Genomic DNA, 15,959 nt, shown 5'->3' with positions numbered 1-15,959 from the left:
TCTGCCGCAAGCGATGAGAGATTTCACTCCTCTCCTCCCTAATTCCCTTCTTCCTCGTTCTCTCTTCCATGCTGGACGGAAGCTGTTTCCTTTCTTTTCTTCGGACATCCTTTGTTCGTGTTTCAAAGTGTCTTCCCCATCCTTGCTTCGTCATTTCTCTCTTAAGAGTTTTCGTTTCTACCGTTGAACCTCCTCTCTTTCTCTGACTGCCTGTGCCTTCCTGCCGCCCTTTGTGTGTGTGTGTGTGTGTGTTGGCTTCTTCCTTCTTTTCACATGTACGCCTTTTGCTTCCTACGTTCTTCCTGTTCCCTTCGTTTCTGTGTTTTTCCGGCTTTCTCTCTGATTTTCGTTCGTCCGCTCTTCCGTCCACTTGGACTTGCTTTCTCTCTCACAGTCTCTCTCTCACTGTTTCCTCTCCTGTTCCTCTCTTTTTGTCTTTCTGGCGTTCCTGCTTTCCTCTGACGGTCGTTCGGACTTACACCTTCATTTCCGGCCTTCCCTCGAGGCTCTCCGGGCTTCGCTCGGCCACTGCAACATTCCTCTGCACCACCCGTCTTTTTTCTTTTCCTTTCGTTTCGCCAGGCTTCCTCTCACATTCTTCGACTAGAGTTGCTTCAGAAACAACGCCGCGCTGGGGGGTACGCCGAAACACGAGAAAATGCATTTTCTCAGTTCTCTCTCTCTCAGCGCTGTCGAATGCAAGAGCGGCCCATCACTGCTACCCTGTGCAGTTCCCCCGTTCTCAGCGCGGACCTGTTTTCTCCACTTTGCGATTCGCGGAGTTTCGCGATTCAGGCCGTCGCCTCTGTCGAGGTGCATGGACAGATAGGTGGGGTCGGAACGTCGACAGCTGTATATACACATGTGAAATACATTCACAAATCACTGGAGAAACACTCACGAAAACGGTCGTCAAATCCTCGGGCAAAAGACGCGAAAGGAACTCTCAGGGAATCGGACAGTAGGTGTATTCCAGTCCTCTGCCATCGGCTCCTTTGCCTTTCACATCCACGTATCTCTGTTTGGTGGAGTTCTTTTACATCTCGCCGATTGAGGAACCACACCGGAGAAAAAACGTTGGTTTCCCCCCTTTTGCCCTCCCACCGCCCTTTCTGACAACAGAAGAGACGACAAGACAAGGAAAGAGCAGGACGACCTGCGAGTAAGGAACCAGCTTTGTTCTCTCTCGAGATTCGTCGCCTCAGGACTACGTTTCAATCAACATGACAACCTTAGGTTTATCAAGCTCCGACGAAAACACACGCGCCGCACCGGCTTCCCCCTTGCTCTCGAAAGCTGAAAATGCATAGGCGAGCATGCAACGCGTTATGTCTCTCTCACCCTATTTAAATGGCTACCTCTCTACCTCCGCATAGGTGGAAACGAATCGAAACACGATCCTATAAATGCATATAAATAGATGCCGGCCAGTTTTCAAGCCGCAGCCACAAATTGGTGCTGGCCTTTGCGACGATACGAATTCGAGAAAAAGCGTCACGCATGCAAAACGGAAGAAACACAGAGAGAAGTACCAAATTCAGAGAGAGAAAAAGAATGGTGAGACACGGAGAGAAAGGGAGAGACAGATAGACAACTAAATAGAGATGGCTGGATCGAAGAGATACACGCATAGATAGAGGCAGATGAACACAGCAGATCGATACAGAGAGAGAATACGGCAGAAGTGGATAAAAGCGAAGATGTCGAACAAGGAAGATTGACGGAGATACGTAGCTCAGGGGCGATATATATATATATATAATCTCGATATACATATACGAATGTTCCTTCTGCCAGTGCGCATACGTGTAGCGAAGCTTCGTCGCGGGTTGACCCACACAACAGTTTTTTCAGGTTCGTTTTTGTTCTGCTGTTTTTCGCTTTTTATTCAGAAGAAACTGGAGAATGCCTTGTCCCGGGAGAAGGAGGAGACGGTGAAGCTGAGGCAAAGGCTGGGCGAAACTCGGAAGAAGCTGGTGGTGTCGGAGGCGAGAAGAAAACAAGAGAGCTCCGGTTTCGCCGTGGATTTGAAGTCTCTAAGGAGCCGCATGAAGGTAATTGCCTCTCAGTCAGTCCTTCCTTTTCAATGCTGTCTTTTCGCTTCTCCCTTCTCAAGCCACAGTGCACCCCCCAGACTGCGGCAGAATTTATCCTTATGGTGTTCAAACGGAGGTTTTCGGAAACGTCTTGTGCGTCGCCACACCGGAACGAGTCGATTGAAAAACGAGTGCGTCCAGGTTCTTTTCTTTGAAGGTGAACGAAGCTGGAAATAGGTTGAAATGAACCGACTGCTAAAAGTCGATCCCAGGGACTCCGAACTTGACACGCAGTTCCAAAACAATTAACGCGATATGCTCTGCATCCGTTCGCATCAGGCGGCGCAGAATCAAAGGGAGCATTTTACCATATTACCATATATATATATATATATATATGTTTATATATATACATATGTTTATAGGCATATGTGTCTACGTGTACGTAATGATATTTATACTCATCATTCTATGCATATATATATATATATATATATATATGTATATATTCAGTATTGTCTCTCTAGATACATAATTATATCTGGTCTTATCATTGTAAACATGCACGAATATATATATATATATATATATATATATATATATGAAGAGGAAGAACCTGTGCTCGCACAGGAAGAGCTCCCCGCGCCAGGGGAGCTCGAGACGTCTTGTCTGCATGCGTTGCTTTCCTTCCTTCTCTGTTGCTGTTTTCGGAAGTGTTTGACTTCCTCTCCCTTGTGTCGCTTTTTTCAGAGCTTGGAGGCGTGGAACGGAACTCTCGCGGCGATCATAGAAAGACAAGTTCGCCCTATCCTCTCCAGCCGAGAGCGAGGTGAAGGCGCACCCGAGAAGCGGACGAAAATAAATCGAACGAGGAGACAAGAGAGAGAGACGAAAGGCAGTCTACGTCGAGGCGGGAGGGACCGGAAGCGACAAGCAAAGCGAAGGGGGAAAGCAAAAGGAATCCGAAGGAGAGACGGCAGTAAAGAGAAGAAGACGAAAGGACAGAAGCAAGTAAAGAGCTGACGAAGAGAAAGAATCGCGAGTTGAAGCAGCGGGGATGGCGGACGAGAGACACGAACAAGGCGCAAGAGCAGGAAGATAAGAAGGCCGACAGCAAGAAGCCGAAAGCGCGGGGAAGAGATAGATAAGAAAGGGAAGAAAGACGAAGGAGAGAAGAAGCATAACAAAGGAAAAAGAGAAAAGAGAGAGATACTGAGATTCCATTACGCTCTTGGATGTTGGTATTTTTCTGTCTCGTTCCAGCCACCCTTCGACTTGAATGGGAGGAGCTTCAAAGAGAGATGCATGCGATGAAGACAACTCTAAAAAACAATCACGGAGAGACACAAACAGGCAGACACTTCAGCTGTTCCTGTGCGCGTGACGAACAGTCGAGCCCTCAGCAAAAAGAAGCAACAAGGTCCTTTCGTGCTTCCGCATTGGCCGAGGCTCAGCCAGTTCGACCTCCTTCACCCCCGCTGCCACCGCCTTTGTGTTCTTCTTCGTCTTCATCTTCATCTTCCTCTTCTTCATCTTCCTCCTCTTCTTCATCTTCCTCTCATTCATCTTCTTCTTCGTCTTCTTCCTCTACTTCCTCGTCCTCTTCTTCCTCTTCTTCCTCGTCCTCTCATTCATCTTCCTCTTCTTCTTCCCCTTCTTCGCTTCCTTCTTCGTCGTCTAGCTCCCCTTCTTCTGGTCCTGTGCGGGTGAAATGCACTCCCGACAGTTCTCGTTTCGCTGGCACGAGGAGAGTTTCAAGACCTGTGGCACCTCCGTCGCATCGGCGGTGCATTTTCTTGAGGGCGAAGAAAGATCGCATGCATTGTCTCTCTTCTTCGCTTCACTCTTCCTTCCCTTCGTGTCTTGCTTCTTGTCCTTCGTCTTCTGCTTCGCAGACGGTCTCGAATTTCTCAGCGCCTCAAAGGCAAACGTCGGCCAAGAATCTGCAGGCTCTGCTCCCTGAGTTCCCTCGGGTCTCGGACGCTTATCTGTCAAATACGAACGCTTCGTGTGCTCCTTCCTTGCCTTTTGCCTGTTCGCGAAATGCAGCAAAATGGAATCTTGTCGGCTTCCCGTCCTTCTCAGAAGCTATCTCTTCTCGGCGTTCAGCCCAGAGCGATGCTACCGCCGCTCCTTTGCTGTCGAGCTCTGCTTCACAGCTGGCCAGAGCTCCTCTGCACTCTTTTCCATCGACGTCTCTGTTCAACATTTCCTCTGGTGGAGACTCGCTTCCTTCCTCTTTTCCTTCTTGGTCCCAGCCGACGCATTTGTCCTCTGCTGTGTCTCCTGCCTGTCTCTCCTCTTCGCAAGCGCCTTCTCAACCTCATCCTCCCTTCCTTTCAAACACCTATGGAGTTCCTCTGTGTCACTGCAGCCTTGCGTCGCCTTCTCGTTCTCAACCTTCGATTCCTTTCCCGGTCGCTTCTTCCCTCTCTCCGTTCACAAACGACCCAACCATTTCGTCTTCTTCTTCCTGTTCTTCTGCTACTTCTTCTTCTTTTTCATCTTCCTCTGCTCCTTCGTCTTCCTCTTCTGCGCCTTTCTTTTGTTCTTCATCCTCAGGTTCATCGCTTTCGTCTTCGTCGTGTTGTCTTCTTCCCTCTTCCGCCCCCCTTCCTCCTCCTTGCCTTGCTTTGACCTCTTCGTCTTCTCTGTCTCGTCCTTCTTTGTTGTCGTCTCGCCGTCTTCTTGTCCAGTCTCTCTCACCTGCGTCGTCCTCTTCCTGTTCTTCGTCCGTCTCCTATTCCTCGCGAGTCTGCCCTCCGACTGTCCCGGCGCCCTTGCCTCCTCCTCCAGGCGACGGTTCCATTTCTTGCCTGTCTGCCTGTCCTCGCCCAGAGCCTCTCTTGCATCTTGAATATCCTCCAGGGGAGGACGAAACGACTGTTCCGCAGGGCGGCGTCCACCCCACATCCCGGCGGACGCAAGGTCCTGAAACCTCTATCCCTGGCGGCGACGGAGAGGAGACAGGAGACATTTTTTCTCAAGCCCAAGCAAGGCCCGAAGAGCTTCGTATCCCGCGCGCTTATGGGCGCGAAAACGAGCTGGATGGACTCCTCAGATGCATGGTTCCTGGGGGAGATGTATTGCCAAAGTTATCCGCAGAAGAACAAGGATTCTGCGCGCCTTGTCCCCGGTCTCCGACGACTCTGGAGAACGGACTTGAGCGAGCCGGGGAGACACGCGAGTTCGGATGGAGTTCAACTCCTTGGATACATCAAAGGAAAGAAGAAGCAGAGAACCCAAAGGAGGAAAAACCTCACCAAGCTGCCTTTGAAAAATCATGTCTGCCGACAAGAGCGGAGAAACAGGAAGACGAGCTTACTTCTTTACCTTCCCTGTCTCCGTGCTCGCTGTGGGCAAATCGGACGAGTCCACTGCAAGAAACAAGTCCCCCCGCCGTTCTTTCTGCTTCTTCATCCTCATCCAACGCTCTTCTCGTCTCTTCCTTCTGTCCTTCTTTCGCCTCTGCCTCCTTCCGCTCTTCGCCATCGTTCCTCGGTTCTCCTCTCTCGCCTCTTCCACCTTTCTCGGTCTCATCTGCTGAGCGTCGTCCCTCTTCTTCCCTGCGCGACAAAACATGCTTTGCCTCTCCTTCGTTTTCCTCGCGACTCCTCTGCACATATCCGTCTTCGTCTTCTGTTCCTCCTGGTTCTGGGGAGACAACTCAAAGTTCTCTGACGGCCGAGGGAGAACTCGGCGAGTTCCGTCTGAACGCAAAGGAGGGGGAGAGACAGGCTCACGAGGAACGTCGACTGGCGCCTCATCAGGACGGAACTGCGCGGAAGGGGAGGGCGCCGCCAGGCGCGGCCAGGTGGACCTACACCCCAGGGAGTTGGCGAGATGAAGCGAGACCCGCGTTCGGCGACGGGGATGGAAAAAGAGGAATCCTTGGCCTTTCGGAGGGAAACGACGATTCTATAGGTCGCGAGACGCTGGAAAGAAAAGCAGAAGTGAACCGCCTGCTGCCGCTCTCAACGGGAGCAAATGGCTGCATGCGGAGAGAGGGAGAGGGAAGCGACGACACTCACGAAGCAAAAGAACGAACGACAGAATGCGAAGAAGAGAAGCTCGAAGGCGTTGGCAGGCGGCAGGAGAAGAAAGAGAACGAGCCGACTCGAACTTGCAGCGTATCGCTCCGCCCAGCGCTAAGGCGAACGGAGAGCACAAGACGTCTTCAGGGCGTTCCTTTTGCGCGCCAGCCACAGATCGGAGAGCGAAGCGTCTCGCGACCTCGTGTTCCATGAACGCCTGGAGTCGTCCCGGATCGCTCCCGAAGCGCAAAAAAGCTGCGGCCGGCTCAAGAGAACACAGATTGCCGCTGAAACCGAACAAAGGCGCAGGCCATAGACAGAAGAAAATGACAAAGATAAAAACCTGTAAGACGGAAGAAGGGAATCCCCAAAGAAGGGGGCACGACGGTCACCAAGGATGCCGGAAAAACAGCGAGCGGACCGTCGAGGAGAGAAAAGATGGTGTCTTGAGTGAGATTCGGTGTCAAGCGCTTTGACGTTTCAGCGCACGATCCTGCAGATTCACAGCAATCCTAAAATCTCATCACAATTCGACAGAGAGCGTTCCCGACGCCTCGAACAATGACAGGCCACGACGCAAACCGTCCAGGAAAGAAAAATCACTTTCTGGACTTTCCACTTTTTTTCGAGCGTTGACTGCGATTCAATGAACTTTCTTCACTGCGGCTCCTTGCGCTTCTTCAACGAGGAGAAAAATCTGCTCTTCGAAGATTCCTCTTGTGGCGAAACGTGGCTGTGTGCTGTCTGTACACCGGACCGGCCTGCTGGCGGAAACCCAAAGGAGAGACGAAGGTTTTCTCGTTTCCCTTTTGCTTTGAAAACGACTCCTGCAAAGAAGGCTGTCGAGAAAACACTCAACAGTCTTCTTTCTGCATTTCAAGCAACAGAAAATCCCCCTCCTCCTTCACGGCATATATATATATATATATATATATATATATATACATATATATATATATATATATATATCTGTATCTATCTATCTAGAGATATTCATAGAGAGAGCGAAACAGAAACATATGTGTATACAGGTACATCTCTGATCCTGTATAGGAAGTCTCGAGTCCGATCTACTCATTGACAGAGGCACTGTGTGCCGTGTTCTATCGCGCTCTCTAATTGTTTTCTCTTCGAGACGGCCTAGTCTGTTTGAGAGGAAGCAGCCTCTTTTATCTACGTTTCTGCACATAGACGTAGTTGTCAAACGCGTAGAGCCAGAGACACTACGCATCCGAGAATGAGGAACAGGGAGACCTTAACTGACACTACGCGGTTCCTGCAGCGGCTCCGTTCCGCGGTGTACTCGCACCCCCGACAGCGTCCCTGCTCTCGCCGCTCCCTCCCAAAACTTTTTGACGTCTTGTTGCAGCGGAAAAGAGGAAAGATATGCCTTCGCTAATATGAATTCGCGTTTAAGAACGCTTTATCTGTGGCAGGGTGGGCGTGTGTCGTTCCACCTTAAAACTCGCAGGTCCTTCGGGACTTTTGCGTTGCTAAATATCTTCGCCGCCTTGAACTTATCACTCTGTGTCTGCGTCCATACCGTCAGTGCTACTGCGTGTCTGGCTCGGTGTGTTCGCGGAGGATTGCAGAGAGAAAGAGACGAGAACAAGAAAAGCATCGAGAAAAGTGAAGTGAAAGAGAGAGAGAGAGCAAGCAGGGAGGAGAGGCAGAAACACCGGCAAAACGATAGACTGAAGAGAGCCCAGACAGAGGAAGACATAAGAAGCAACAGACAGAGGAATAGAGAGACGAAATGGGGAAAAAAGGATATGGTCGGCAATCAGGCAAGAACGAAGAGTGGGGGCGAAAGTGACGACCGCCGGCAAACGACACCCAAGAGACTCAGGATGAGAACAGAAGCGTCGAAAACAGAAAGAAGTCTGAAACACGACAAGGGCGCTGTGAACGTTTGAAAGCTTTAGGTGCTTTCTCAGTTGATCTCATCGACATAAAAGTGGAAGAAATGAAACGCGTAGGGAGAGGACAAAGTGTCGAAAAAAAAGCTATCTACGCATGCACCTGAAAACGCAAAGAGAAAAAAGAAGAACGACATCCGAAGTCTGTTAGAAACTTCCCAAATCCCCAGGGAAATTTCCTTACATCAGCAGACCTGCGCATGCATCTACCCATATATGTAGATTCAAATATACGTACACTTACATGACAAATACATATATATACATATATATATATATATATATATGTATGTATTTATGCACTTGGATAGACAGAAAACATCAATACATATGATTGATAGGGGATAGCCATATGTACATGTTTTTTATAGAGAGAGAGGAAGAACTGGAGGGGCGTCCACTGACATTGAAAAGGTTACAAGCAAGTTATAGCTCTCAAGTGGACGTACACTCGAGGTGGAATGCCACTCAGTGTGTAGGTGTTCTCCTTTTGCTTCTTCTTCAGTGGGGAAAGAAAGAAGAGAAGCGGTCTCTCTCCAGATCTCCCCCACAACTCGTTCTGTGCAGCCAAAAGTCGAAAGTTTTACAGACGAAGGAAAGAAAAGGAGGCGAGAAATGCGAACACCTTCGGCAAGGAGAACGGGAAGACAAGCAGGAAGGACGAGAAAGGGGAGGAAATGCCAGCGGCATGCAGGGAAAAGACAAAAAACGGATGGACGGAGACGAGCGAAGCCGCAAAGGAGAGGAAGAGACGAAGGAAACAAGAGAGAGAGAAGAAAGGGAGAAGCGAAGAAGACAAGGGAGAAGAAAAGGAGATAAAAAGCGCCGAGAGGCGAGAACACGAGGACACAAGGCGGAGAGAAGGATAACGGAGAAGAAGAGAAGCAAGAGGGCAGAAACCGTCGAGATATACGAGAGAGAATACAACTGAGGGAATGAAACTCGGCGACGATGACCGAGCAACGGAGTCGGAAGAGTGGAACGCGGACATTAAGGAGATGCAGAAGAAGATGAAGCAGAGGAAGAACTCGGTGCAGCAGAGAGGGAAGAAGAAGAAAGAGACGAGGAAATAGTCGACGGAAGGGGGGCAGAAGAAGCGTCGAGGAAGAGGTCCAGATTAGGTCCAACCAGACTGTCCCCGTTCTTGCGAAAAGCTTGACAGAAGCTCTCCAGGTCCAGTTCACGGTACTGAAAAAAACAGAAAGAACACACAAAAAGCACGCGTTTACGACTCACAGAAAAGGCGCTAAGAGACGAAGAAAAAACGAAATTCTGAAAAACAGAAAAACAAGCAAGAACTATCTCGGATATTCCCATCGGCGACAGCCGGGACGCGGGGCGAACGCCATTGCATCCAAAATCGATGGCGTCTTAGTATTCGACATTGTTTTTCAGGAAATAGCAAAAACGATGAAAGAAGACTCTCGTTCTTTCGTTCCTGCTCATCTTTGCATTCTTTTATTCAGCCTTGACATTTCTCTCTTTCCGGTTCGATTGCTCGACAGAAGAAACGTCTACGGAGCATGTAGTCTCGAATTGCTGTCGTCTCTTCGCATCTTGCTGGTCTTTTCTGTCAGCCTTCTTTCCGTCTGTTGACCTCTTCCTCTCGCTGCTCGGAGTTCATCTGTGCATGCCTCAGTCTCCCAGCTTCCTCATTCGCAACGCTTTTCTCCGCTGTCTTTCCTCTGCGTTCGTGATGCCCTGTTGATGTTCTCCTCCGGCTTTCCCTCTTTTTCCTTCGCTTTCCTCTTCGTCCGTGCTCTTTCCTTCCTCTATGTTCGCTCTTGCCATGGTACCTTCTTTCTGTCACCTTGTCTTTCTCGTTCGGTTCTCCTTCTCTCTTCTCTTCTGTCACACCATCCCTCTGTTTTGTCCTCCCTGCTCTCTCCATTCTCTCTGTTTCTCCTTGTTATCTTCCTCCTTCTCTCCTGTATCCTGTTCTGCTTCCTTCTTCTCTTATCCTCCCTGCCTCTGCTCGCCTTCTCTTCGCTGACTTACATCTCCAGGTGTCTTGACACTCAAGAGAGAACTAGGAAAACCTCCGGCGCCGCCGCCGCGGGGGCCTCTGTCTCTTCCCTGCGAACTCTCGCGAGCTCTCCCCTCCACAGCACGGCGACAGAAGTAAAACAGTTTTGCGTCGTCGATGATGTGCTCCAGCGCCAGCTGTACAGACACCGAAACGAGGCGCGCCCTGAAAAGAAACGTATACACAGAAAAAACCTCAATACGTGTAAACACATCCAAACCATATATACAGACAATTCATGTAGATAGACATAGCTATATGTATCCACTACATGTAAATATATACTCACAGAGAGACAATTTATGTAGACAGACAGACGTAGCTATATCTATCATCCATTACACGTACATATATATATATATATATATATGTACAGATGTGCAGATGTGTATTCCTGTATACGGAGACACCGAGGGAAAGATAGAGTGGGTCGTCGAAGGAGAGATGGAAGGAGATAACGAATGCGAAGTCCAGCTACGGAAAGTCAAAGAGGAAGAGTGTGCGTCATGCTTTTGCGCCTTACACTGTTCTGTCTGTGGTGGAGCATCCGACAGCGTGCAGCCAGTATCTGCAGACTTCGTCTAGAATGGAAGGTTCTTTCGTTTCCAAACTCGCGAGGACGCCTTCGTCTCTTTCTGTCAGAAGTTCTTCAGAGCCGAGGACGCCTCGCCACCGTTCGCGGGCTCTCGCGCGTCCTTCTCGCTCTCGCTGCCGTCCTTCCTCTTCGCTCTCTGCATGCACCGCCTGTTCTCCCCTCTCCTCAGAAGCCCCTTGCCTCTCTTCCTTAGCTCCTACCACTCCTCTTGTCTTGTCTTTCGCTGAAACGTCAGACGAAGAGAAAGAAGAGGAAGAAGAGGAAGAAGAGGGGAGGGAGGAGGAAGAAGAATTGGCAGAGTGTTCTGCAGGAAGAGAAGAAACGAGGGGGTCCAAAGCCCCCAGGTTGAACTCAGACATCGTGCGAAGCAGATACCTGTTTAGGAAACAGTCGCAAGAGGAGGAGGGAAGGCAGGAGGACACAAAGATTGTTGGAGAGAAGAAGAAGAAAACGAGAGGCTCTGGAGCAAAAAGGTACGTGAAGACCTCGTCACAGTCGACGTTGAGGAGAGACCGCGGACATCGATCGCGGGCTGAAGAAGACCGGAGCGTGGGGAAAGACGAAGAAATGAGAGAAAGAGGAACAAGGAAAACAGCAAAGAATGTGTCGGGAAGGGGAGCAGAGAAAGAGAAGGAACGAAAACGAGGAAAAGAGACGCGGTGAGGCCGACGGCGAGAAGCCTACCATGGACCTTTAAGCTTGCTAGAGACGAAAAACAAGCTGTTGTGCCACTGGGATATGGTTTAAGTCTGCTTCGACGGCAAAAGGGAGAGAGAGCAGCGAGATGTACGCAGAAGACTCTCTCTCCCCGTTGCGCGGCAGAAGCGATAGATCGAGGGAGAACGAATGGCGCCGCAGAATCTCCCGAACAGAACGAATCCGAGACTCAGGACGGTCGGATACGCGGCACAGACGAAAGGAAGTCCTTTTGAGGACAAAGTAGAACGTTTCTTGGTTTCGAAAGGCGTCTTCCACCTTTTCTCGGGTACCTGGCGCCGGCGACGCATGCACACCAAGAAAATCGCGCAAAAAGGACCTGCGCATGCGGTCCTGTGTGTACACACAGCGGGAGACCAAGTCCAGGCAGAGAGTGAGGGAAGGTGACTGTGACTAAAGCTTCGATTTTCCTGCGTCTTGTTTCTAATGCACAACAAGAAAACGCGTTCGCGACTGCGCGTTTCTCACTTCGAAGGACGAGTTCCGCAACTCCATTTCGAGTGTACATCCACCGCAGGTGCTGTTGTGTCGGATAGCCAAAAATCACGGAGCATACGGGCGGTTTTCTCCTTTTGCTTCCGCCGGCAAGAAGCGCCACAATAATTCAACGCTCTCTCTTCCTTCCCTTCTTCTCTCCGACTTCTCCCTCTCCGTCTCCTCTCTTTTCGCCTGGACTCTCGCGTCTCTCCCTCTCTGGGAGGCAGCTCTCAGCGTCGCGCTCTCTCCTATATACAGAGGCGAGGCCTAAACGTTCACCTGTCTGTCGCTGTTTTGTGTCGTTCAGAAGCGAATTTGAATCTCCAAAGACAGCCTGGTAGTGCACAAACGCGCATGCATGAGTTCTTCTGCTCTGAGTGAAGCTTCCTGTCGCTGTCAGCCGTCGCGGTCCTCGTCTCTCCTGGCTCAACCGCCGTCGTGTTCTTCCCGGAAGAAAGCCGTCTGCAGGAAATCCAGGAGGTCGTCTTCTGAGCTTTCTGAGATCCATTTTCAAGTTTTTTCTTCCACACATCCCATATTTTGGTTGAAGGTGCACGAATTCGATTATTTCTCAAAACCTTCGCTTCACAAAAATCCTTCTCCGTCGAGCTGCACCTGAACTTTCCATCCCCGTCGTCGCGTCGCCTTTACGCGCCTCTCTCCTCAGCCTCCTCACCGGTCTTTCGGCTCTAGCAAGCCTCTCAGGGAAGTTGTGGGTGTATGTACAGGTCGTGTCGGTCGCTGCTTCTCTGCAAGCTGCTCCTCGGTGGCTTTTCTGCCTCGACAGCCTTCCAGATACACCTTGCCTTTTTGATTCTGTGAGAACCGTTTTGGAACGCGACCATTTTCTTCCTCTTTTTCCGGCTCACGCTACGTCTCCGCGTCTCCCTGTCGCAGCTTCTTCTCGCTTGCTGTCCTGTGGTAGTCCAAAGAAACGGCAAAGTTCCACTTTCTGCGCGAAAGAGAAATGGCTGCCATCGCTGCAGGCGCCGCGAGCCAGGCCCCGCGCTCCCCCGCCAGTCTCGCCTCCCTCAGCCTTCAGCAGCTCGTGGGAGTGAAGGAGCAGCTCGACGCAGTGAGACAGCCATCCGAAAACGCCGAGGCAGTGTGCGAAGGCGGTTGCTCGAGAAGAGGCAGGCACATGATATTCACAAGCAAAGGGCAGTAGAGGGGGAGGAGGCCACCGTGTCTTCTCTGTCGATTGTACCCGTGGAATCTCCACAGTCAATAATCGGTGCAGAGATGTGCATTCAATCGAGAGAGGAATACAGCTCTTCAGCCTCGAAAAAAAACCATCGCATACATTCACATATATATATATATACATATATATATATATATATATATATACAGAGCGCGAGGCCATATATATATATATATATATATATATATATATATATTATATTTATATTTATATACATCATATATAGATAGAGAGAGATGAAGGTGGAGAGAGCCATTTACAGGGACTGGGTTTCTGTGTAGCGGGTGCACTCTTGTGTAGACTGTTCCGAGTACGGAGGCGATTCGCTTCTGCGCTCATTTGTGTTTTCTTGGACTCCGTGGGCATGCGGAAACTTTTGCAGGAAGTTCAGAACTTGTCGGCACATCTGCGCACACTGCGCATGGCTAGCGGCCGCTTGCAAGAGGCGCGAGAGGCGCTGTCAAAGTTCGCGAGTCCTGCTGAAGCGACTGAAGAAGAAGACCAGGCTGAAGTCCTCGTGCCTCTCACGAGCTCTGTCTACGTGAAGGTGAGTTTCACGGAACTCAGTTTTCAGGCGTTTTGTATCGACTCGACGAAGTCCTTTTGCAGGGATCGTTGCTGACTCAGAAAGCCTTCCGCGCTTCCGCCGGGGTGTGTGTCCACTCTCGAGTTCGGCGGCCTACGTACACCTTCTGCATGCGTTGTCCTTCTTTTAGATGTGCGTGTCTCCGCTGCGCGTCAAGAGCCGTCTCAGTCGGTTGTTCGCGGAGAGACATTTCAAGGCAGAAGGCAGCAAGCGGGAACGCAGAGACGCTTGTTGGGGCCGCCGCCACCTCGAGTTGCGTTTTCCGACTTGCGTTGCACTGTTCTGCACCGCGGATGACTTGTGCAGAGGTTAACGGGGGCGGCGGCGGCGCCTCGCATGCAGGGTCTTTCGTCGAACTTCGGAAGTCGCGACGTGATGCGGAAGAGGCTGCTTTTCAGTTTTCCGCCTGTGCTGCATACTGCCCTGGGGACGAAACAGTTTCTGGGGAGCGACTCTTCTCACAAACTCCCTGCGTTGGGGAGCAACCAGTCGGGACCTTGACTCTGGGGAGGCTCCTACGCGTCGGGTGTGACGTGATATAACGCCGTCCGTGTGCATTCTCGCTTGTCGTTGTGGGGCTGCATTGCAGCTCGTTTATATTCCGGACTCTTCCAGTTGAAGGATTCGCGCGTACACGCTCTGTCGACAAATCGAAGAGCCTTCCTTTCGTCTGTTGGCTGCCTCCAGGGCCGGCTGGTAACTCGCAAAAAGCTCCTCGTGGACGTTGGAACAGGTTTCCTCATCGAGAAGAACTGCGAAGATGCCAAGAAAGGTCTTGACAGGTGAGGCGCGCGAGGTCTATCTGGCTGTCTGTGTGCTTTGATCCTTTCTGGGTTCTGCATCCCTTTCTGTGTTCAGCAAACGCGAAGGCAGTGTGTGTGTGAAACCGCGCAAATACATGTAGGCGTTCCAGCCGCTCTCAGACGGGAACTGTGCAGCCAACGCTTTTGTGTGTCCGCGGGGGCTCAGGGTGTCGTCTTTGTCGTGAAAGAGGCGATGAAGAAGTAGACAATGCAGAGACGTTGCCAATTGTTGCCGACGTGTGCCGCACAAGAGCCTGAGATGCAATGAACGAGACGTTTCGCGTAGCAGTGACAACGCGACTTGAGGGATTGTGCTGGGGGTGGTCGTATAGCCGAGAGAGTTGGCTGTGTGTCGCGGACGCTGAGTCATCGGATAGCAGTTGTGAATGGTTCTGGGACGACCTCTGTCGTCTGAACTTCTCAGAAACGTCAGCATGGTGAACGAACAGGTCGCGAAGGTGGAGAAGATTTTGCCTGAGAAGCAGCGCCAGTCTGAAGCCGCGCAAAGCATGATTCAACAGAAATACTTTCAGCAGCAACTCATGCTGCAGCAACAAGTCCAGCAGAGCGGCGGTCAACCGGCACCGAAATAAACAGTGTACTGAGTTGCCGCGTTCCAGAGTATGTCCGTATTCTTCTGCTGCCGAGAGTCGATGTGTGAGCTGGAAAGCCGCGCAGTTGAACTGAAGTAGAAGTGAAAAACCGGATGCGATCTGTGCTGGCTTTTCGGGCCTCCCCAGTGCGTGTGGCTGCCTACCGGACACCCAGCTACCGACTTTCTCGGCGTTTCTGCGCGTGTCATCTTGTCAGCGAAACCGAGCGACCATAGACACTTGACTTTCCTCAGTTTGTTTCAGCGCGATGCATTTTTTCCGTGTTCGTCTGGAGTCGGTGTGGAGCTGCGGAACATACCCGGCAACGGTCACAACAATCGGGAAGACAGGCCGGGAGATGTCAGGGCGTTGTCGTACACAGGACGCATGCGTACCGCTAGATTTTTGAACGCATCAGATTTGCTCGATGCATACATAGAGGTGCCGATCTAGTTTTATACATATGTATAGCCATATATATACATATATTTGCGCATATATGTGCATCGAAAGAGATGTTTAGCACATGCCCCGTGGGAGGTCAACACCCTTGGGTACTGAAGGGTGGTCCCCGCTAACACAAGTACTAGACAAAGCAGATCTTAGCCGAAGGAAAACCTTGTAAGGCAACAGCTACGCCCATCTAGCCAGTAGTGCAACCCCTAGCCGGTCAGCTGCGAAAGACCTTGTGCACCACTTTTGTGGATTGTCTTCGCCTCGTATCTTTTCTAGCGGCAAAAGTGGAGTCGCTCTCATGCCCAAAGAAGCACATATTTCTGTTCTGGTCTCTCTCGAGCGTAGTCCTTCGACGATTGTGCTGCGGCGATCCATCTTTGTCCCCGATGAGGCTCTCAGCAGCGAACTTTACGCCGTGACACCGCTAACACAACAAAATGAGATGAGTGATTTAGGGGCGAGGCGACGCATCCTAGCATCATCTGTACACTGAGCAACTCTATTTTTAGACCT

The 15,959-nt window shown here is 50.7% G+C and overlaps 3 protein-coding genes across 3 annotated transcripts; 2 read left to right on the top strand and 1 right to left on the bottom strand.

Annotated features, from left to right (window-relative positions):
* The first annotated feature begins 1,202 nt into the window (after positions 1–1,202).
* TGME49_315123 (hypothetical protein) lies at positions 1,203–6,832 on the top strand. The gene is made up of 3 exons (XM_018782849.1): positions 1,203–2,054; positions 2,787–2,865; positions 3,300–6,832. Exons 1-3 carry the CDS (start codon positions 1,782–1,784, stop codon positions 6,281–6,283), a joined length of 3,336 nt encoding a protein of 1,111 aa, XP_018635345.1. The 5' UTR covers positions 1,203–1,781; the 3' UTR covers positions 6,284–6,832.
* A 719-nt stretch (positions 6,833–7,551) lies between these two features.
* On the bottom strand, positions 7,552–11,548 carry TGME49_315120 (hypothetical protein). Its single transcript, XM_018782848.1, has 3 exons — positions 10,539–11,548; positions 9,988–10,180; positions 7,552–9,177 (listed from the first exon to the last, which is right to left on the bottom strand). Exons 1-3 carry the CDS (start codon positions 10,967–10,969, stop codon positions 8,980–8,982), a joined length of 822 nt encoding a protein of 273 aa, XP_018635346.1. The 5' UTR covers positions 10,970–11,548; the 3' UTR covers positions 7,552–8,979.
* A 198-nt stretch (positions 11,549–11,746) lies between these two features.
* On the top strand, positions 11,747–15,370 carry TGME49_315110 (prefoldin, alpha subunit protein). Its single transcript, XM_002364650.2, has 4 exons — positions 11,747–12,879; positions 13,391–13,555; positions 14,282–14,376; positions 14,822–15,370. The coding sequence occupies exons 1-4, from the start codon at positions 12,772–12,774 to the stop codon at positions 14,988–14,990; spliced, it is 537 nt and encodes a 178-aa protein (XP_002364691.1). The 5' UTR covers positions 11,747–12,771; the 3' UTR covers positions 14,991–15,370.
* Positions 15,371–15,959: the final 589 nt, after the last annotated feature.

The sequence above is a fragment of the Toxoplasma gondii genome, chromosome XI (genome assembly GCF_000006565.2).
Source record: "Toxoplasma gondii ME49 chromosome XI, whole genome shotgun sequence".
NCBI classification, from domain to species: Eukaryota; Apicomplexa; class Conoidasida; order Eucoccidiorida; family Sarcocystidae; genus Toxoplasma; species Toxoplasma gondii.
Note: the sequence above shows the minus strand (reverse complement) of the source record. Positions and strands in the feature narration are given on the sequence as shown.

Coding starts and splice junctions, on each gene's coding strand:
- TGME49_315123 (XM_018782849.1), top strand. CDS start 1,782: ATGTTCCTTCTGCCAGTGCGCATACGTGTAGCGAAGCTTCGTCGCGGG. Junction 2,055..2,786: donor CTCTAAGGAGCCGCATGAAG/GTAATTGCCTCT, acceptor CGCTTTTTTCAG/AGCTTGGAGGCGTGGAACGG. Junction 2,866..3,299: donor CCTCTCCAGCCGAGAGCGAG/GTGAAGGCGCAC, acceptor GTCTCGTTCCAG/CCACCCTTCGACTTGAATGG.
- TGME49_315120 (XM_018782848.1), bottom strand. CDS start 10,969: ATGTCTGAGTTCAACCTGGGGGCTTTGGACCCCCTCGTTTCTTCTCTT. Junction 10,181..10,538: donor TCCACCACAGACAGAACAGT/GTAAGGCGCAAA, acceptor GTTTCTTTTCAG/GGCGCGCCTCGTTTCGGTGT. Junction 9,178..9,987: donor GTGTCAAGACACCTGGAGAT/GTAAGTCAGCGA, acceptor TGTTTTTTTCAG/TACCGTGAACTGGACCTGGA.
- TGME49_315110 (XM_002364650.2), top strand. CDS start 12,772: ATGGCTGCCATCGCTGCAGGCGCCGCGAGCCAGGCCCCGCGCTCCCCC. Junction 12,880..13,390: donor TGAAGGAGCAGCTCGACGCA/GTGAGACAGCCA, acceptor AAACTTTTGCAG/GAAGTTCAGAACTTGTCGGC. Junction 14,377..14,821: donor GCCAAGAAAGGTCTTGACAG/GTGAGGCGCGCG, acceptor TGAACTTCTCAG/AAACGTCAGCATGGTGAACG.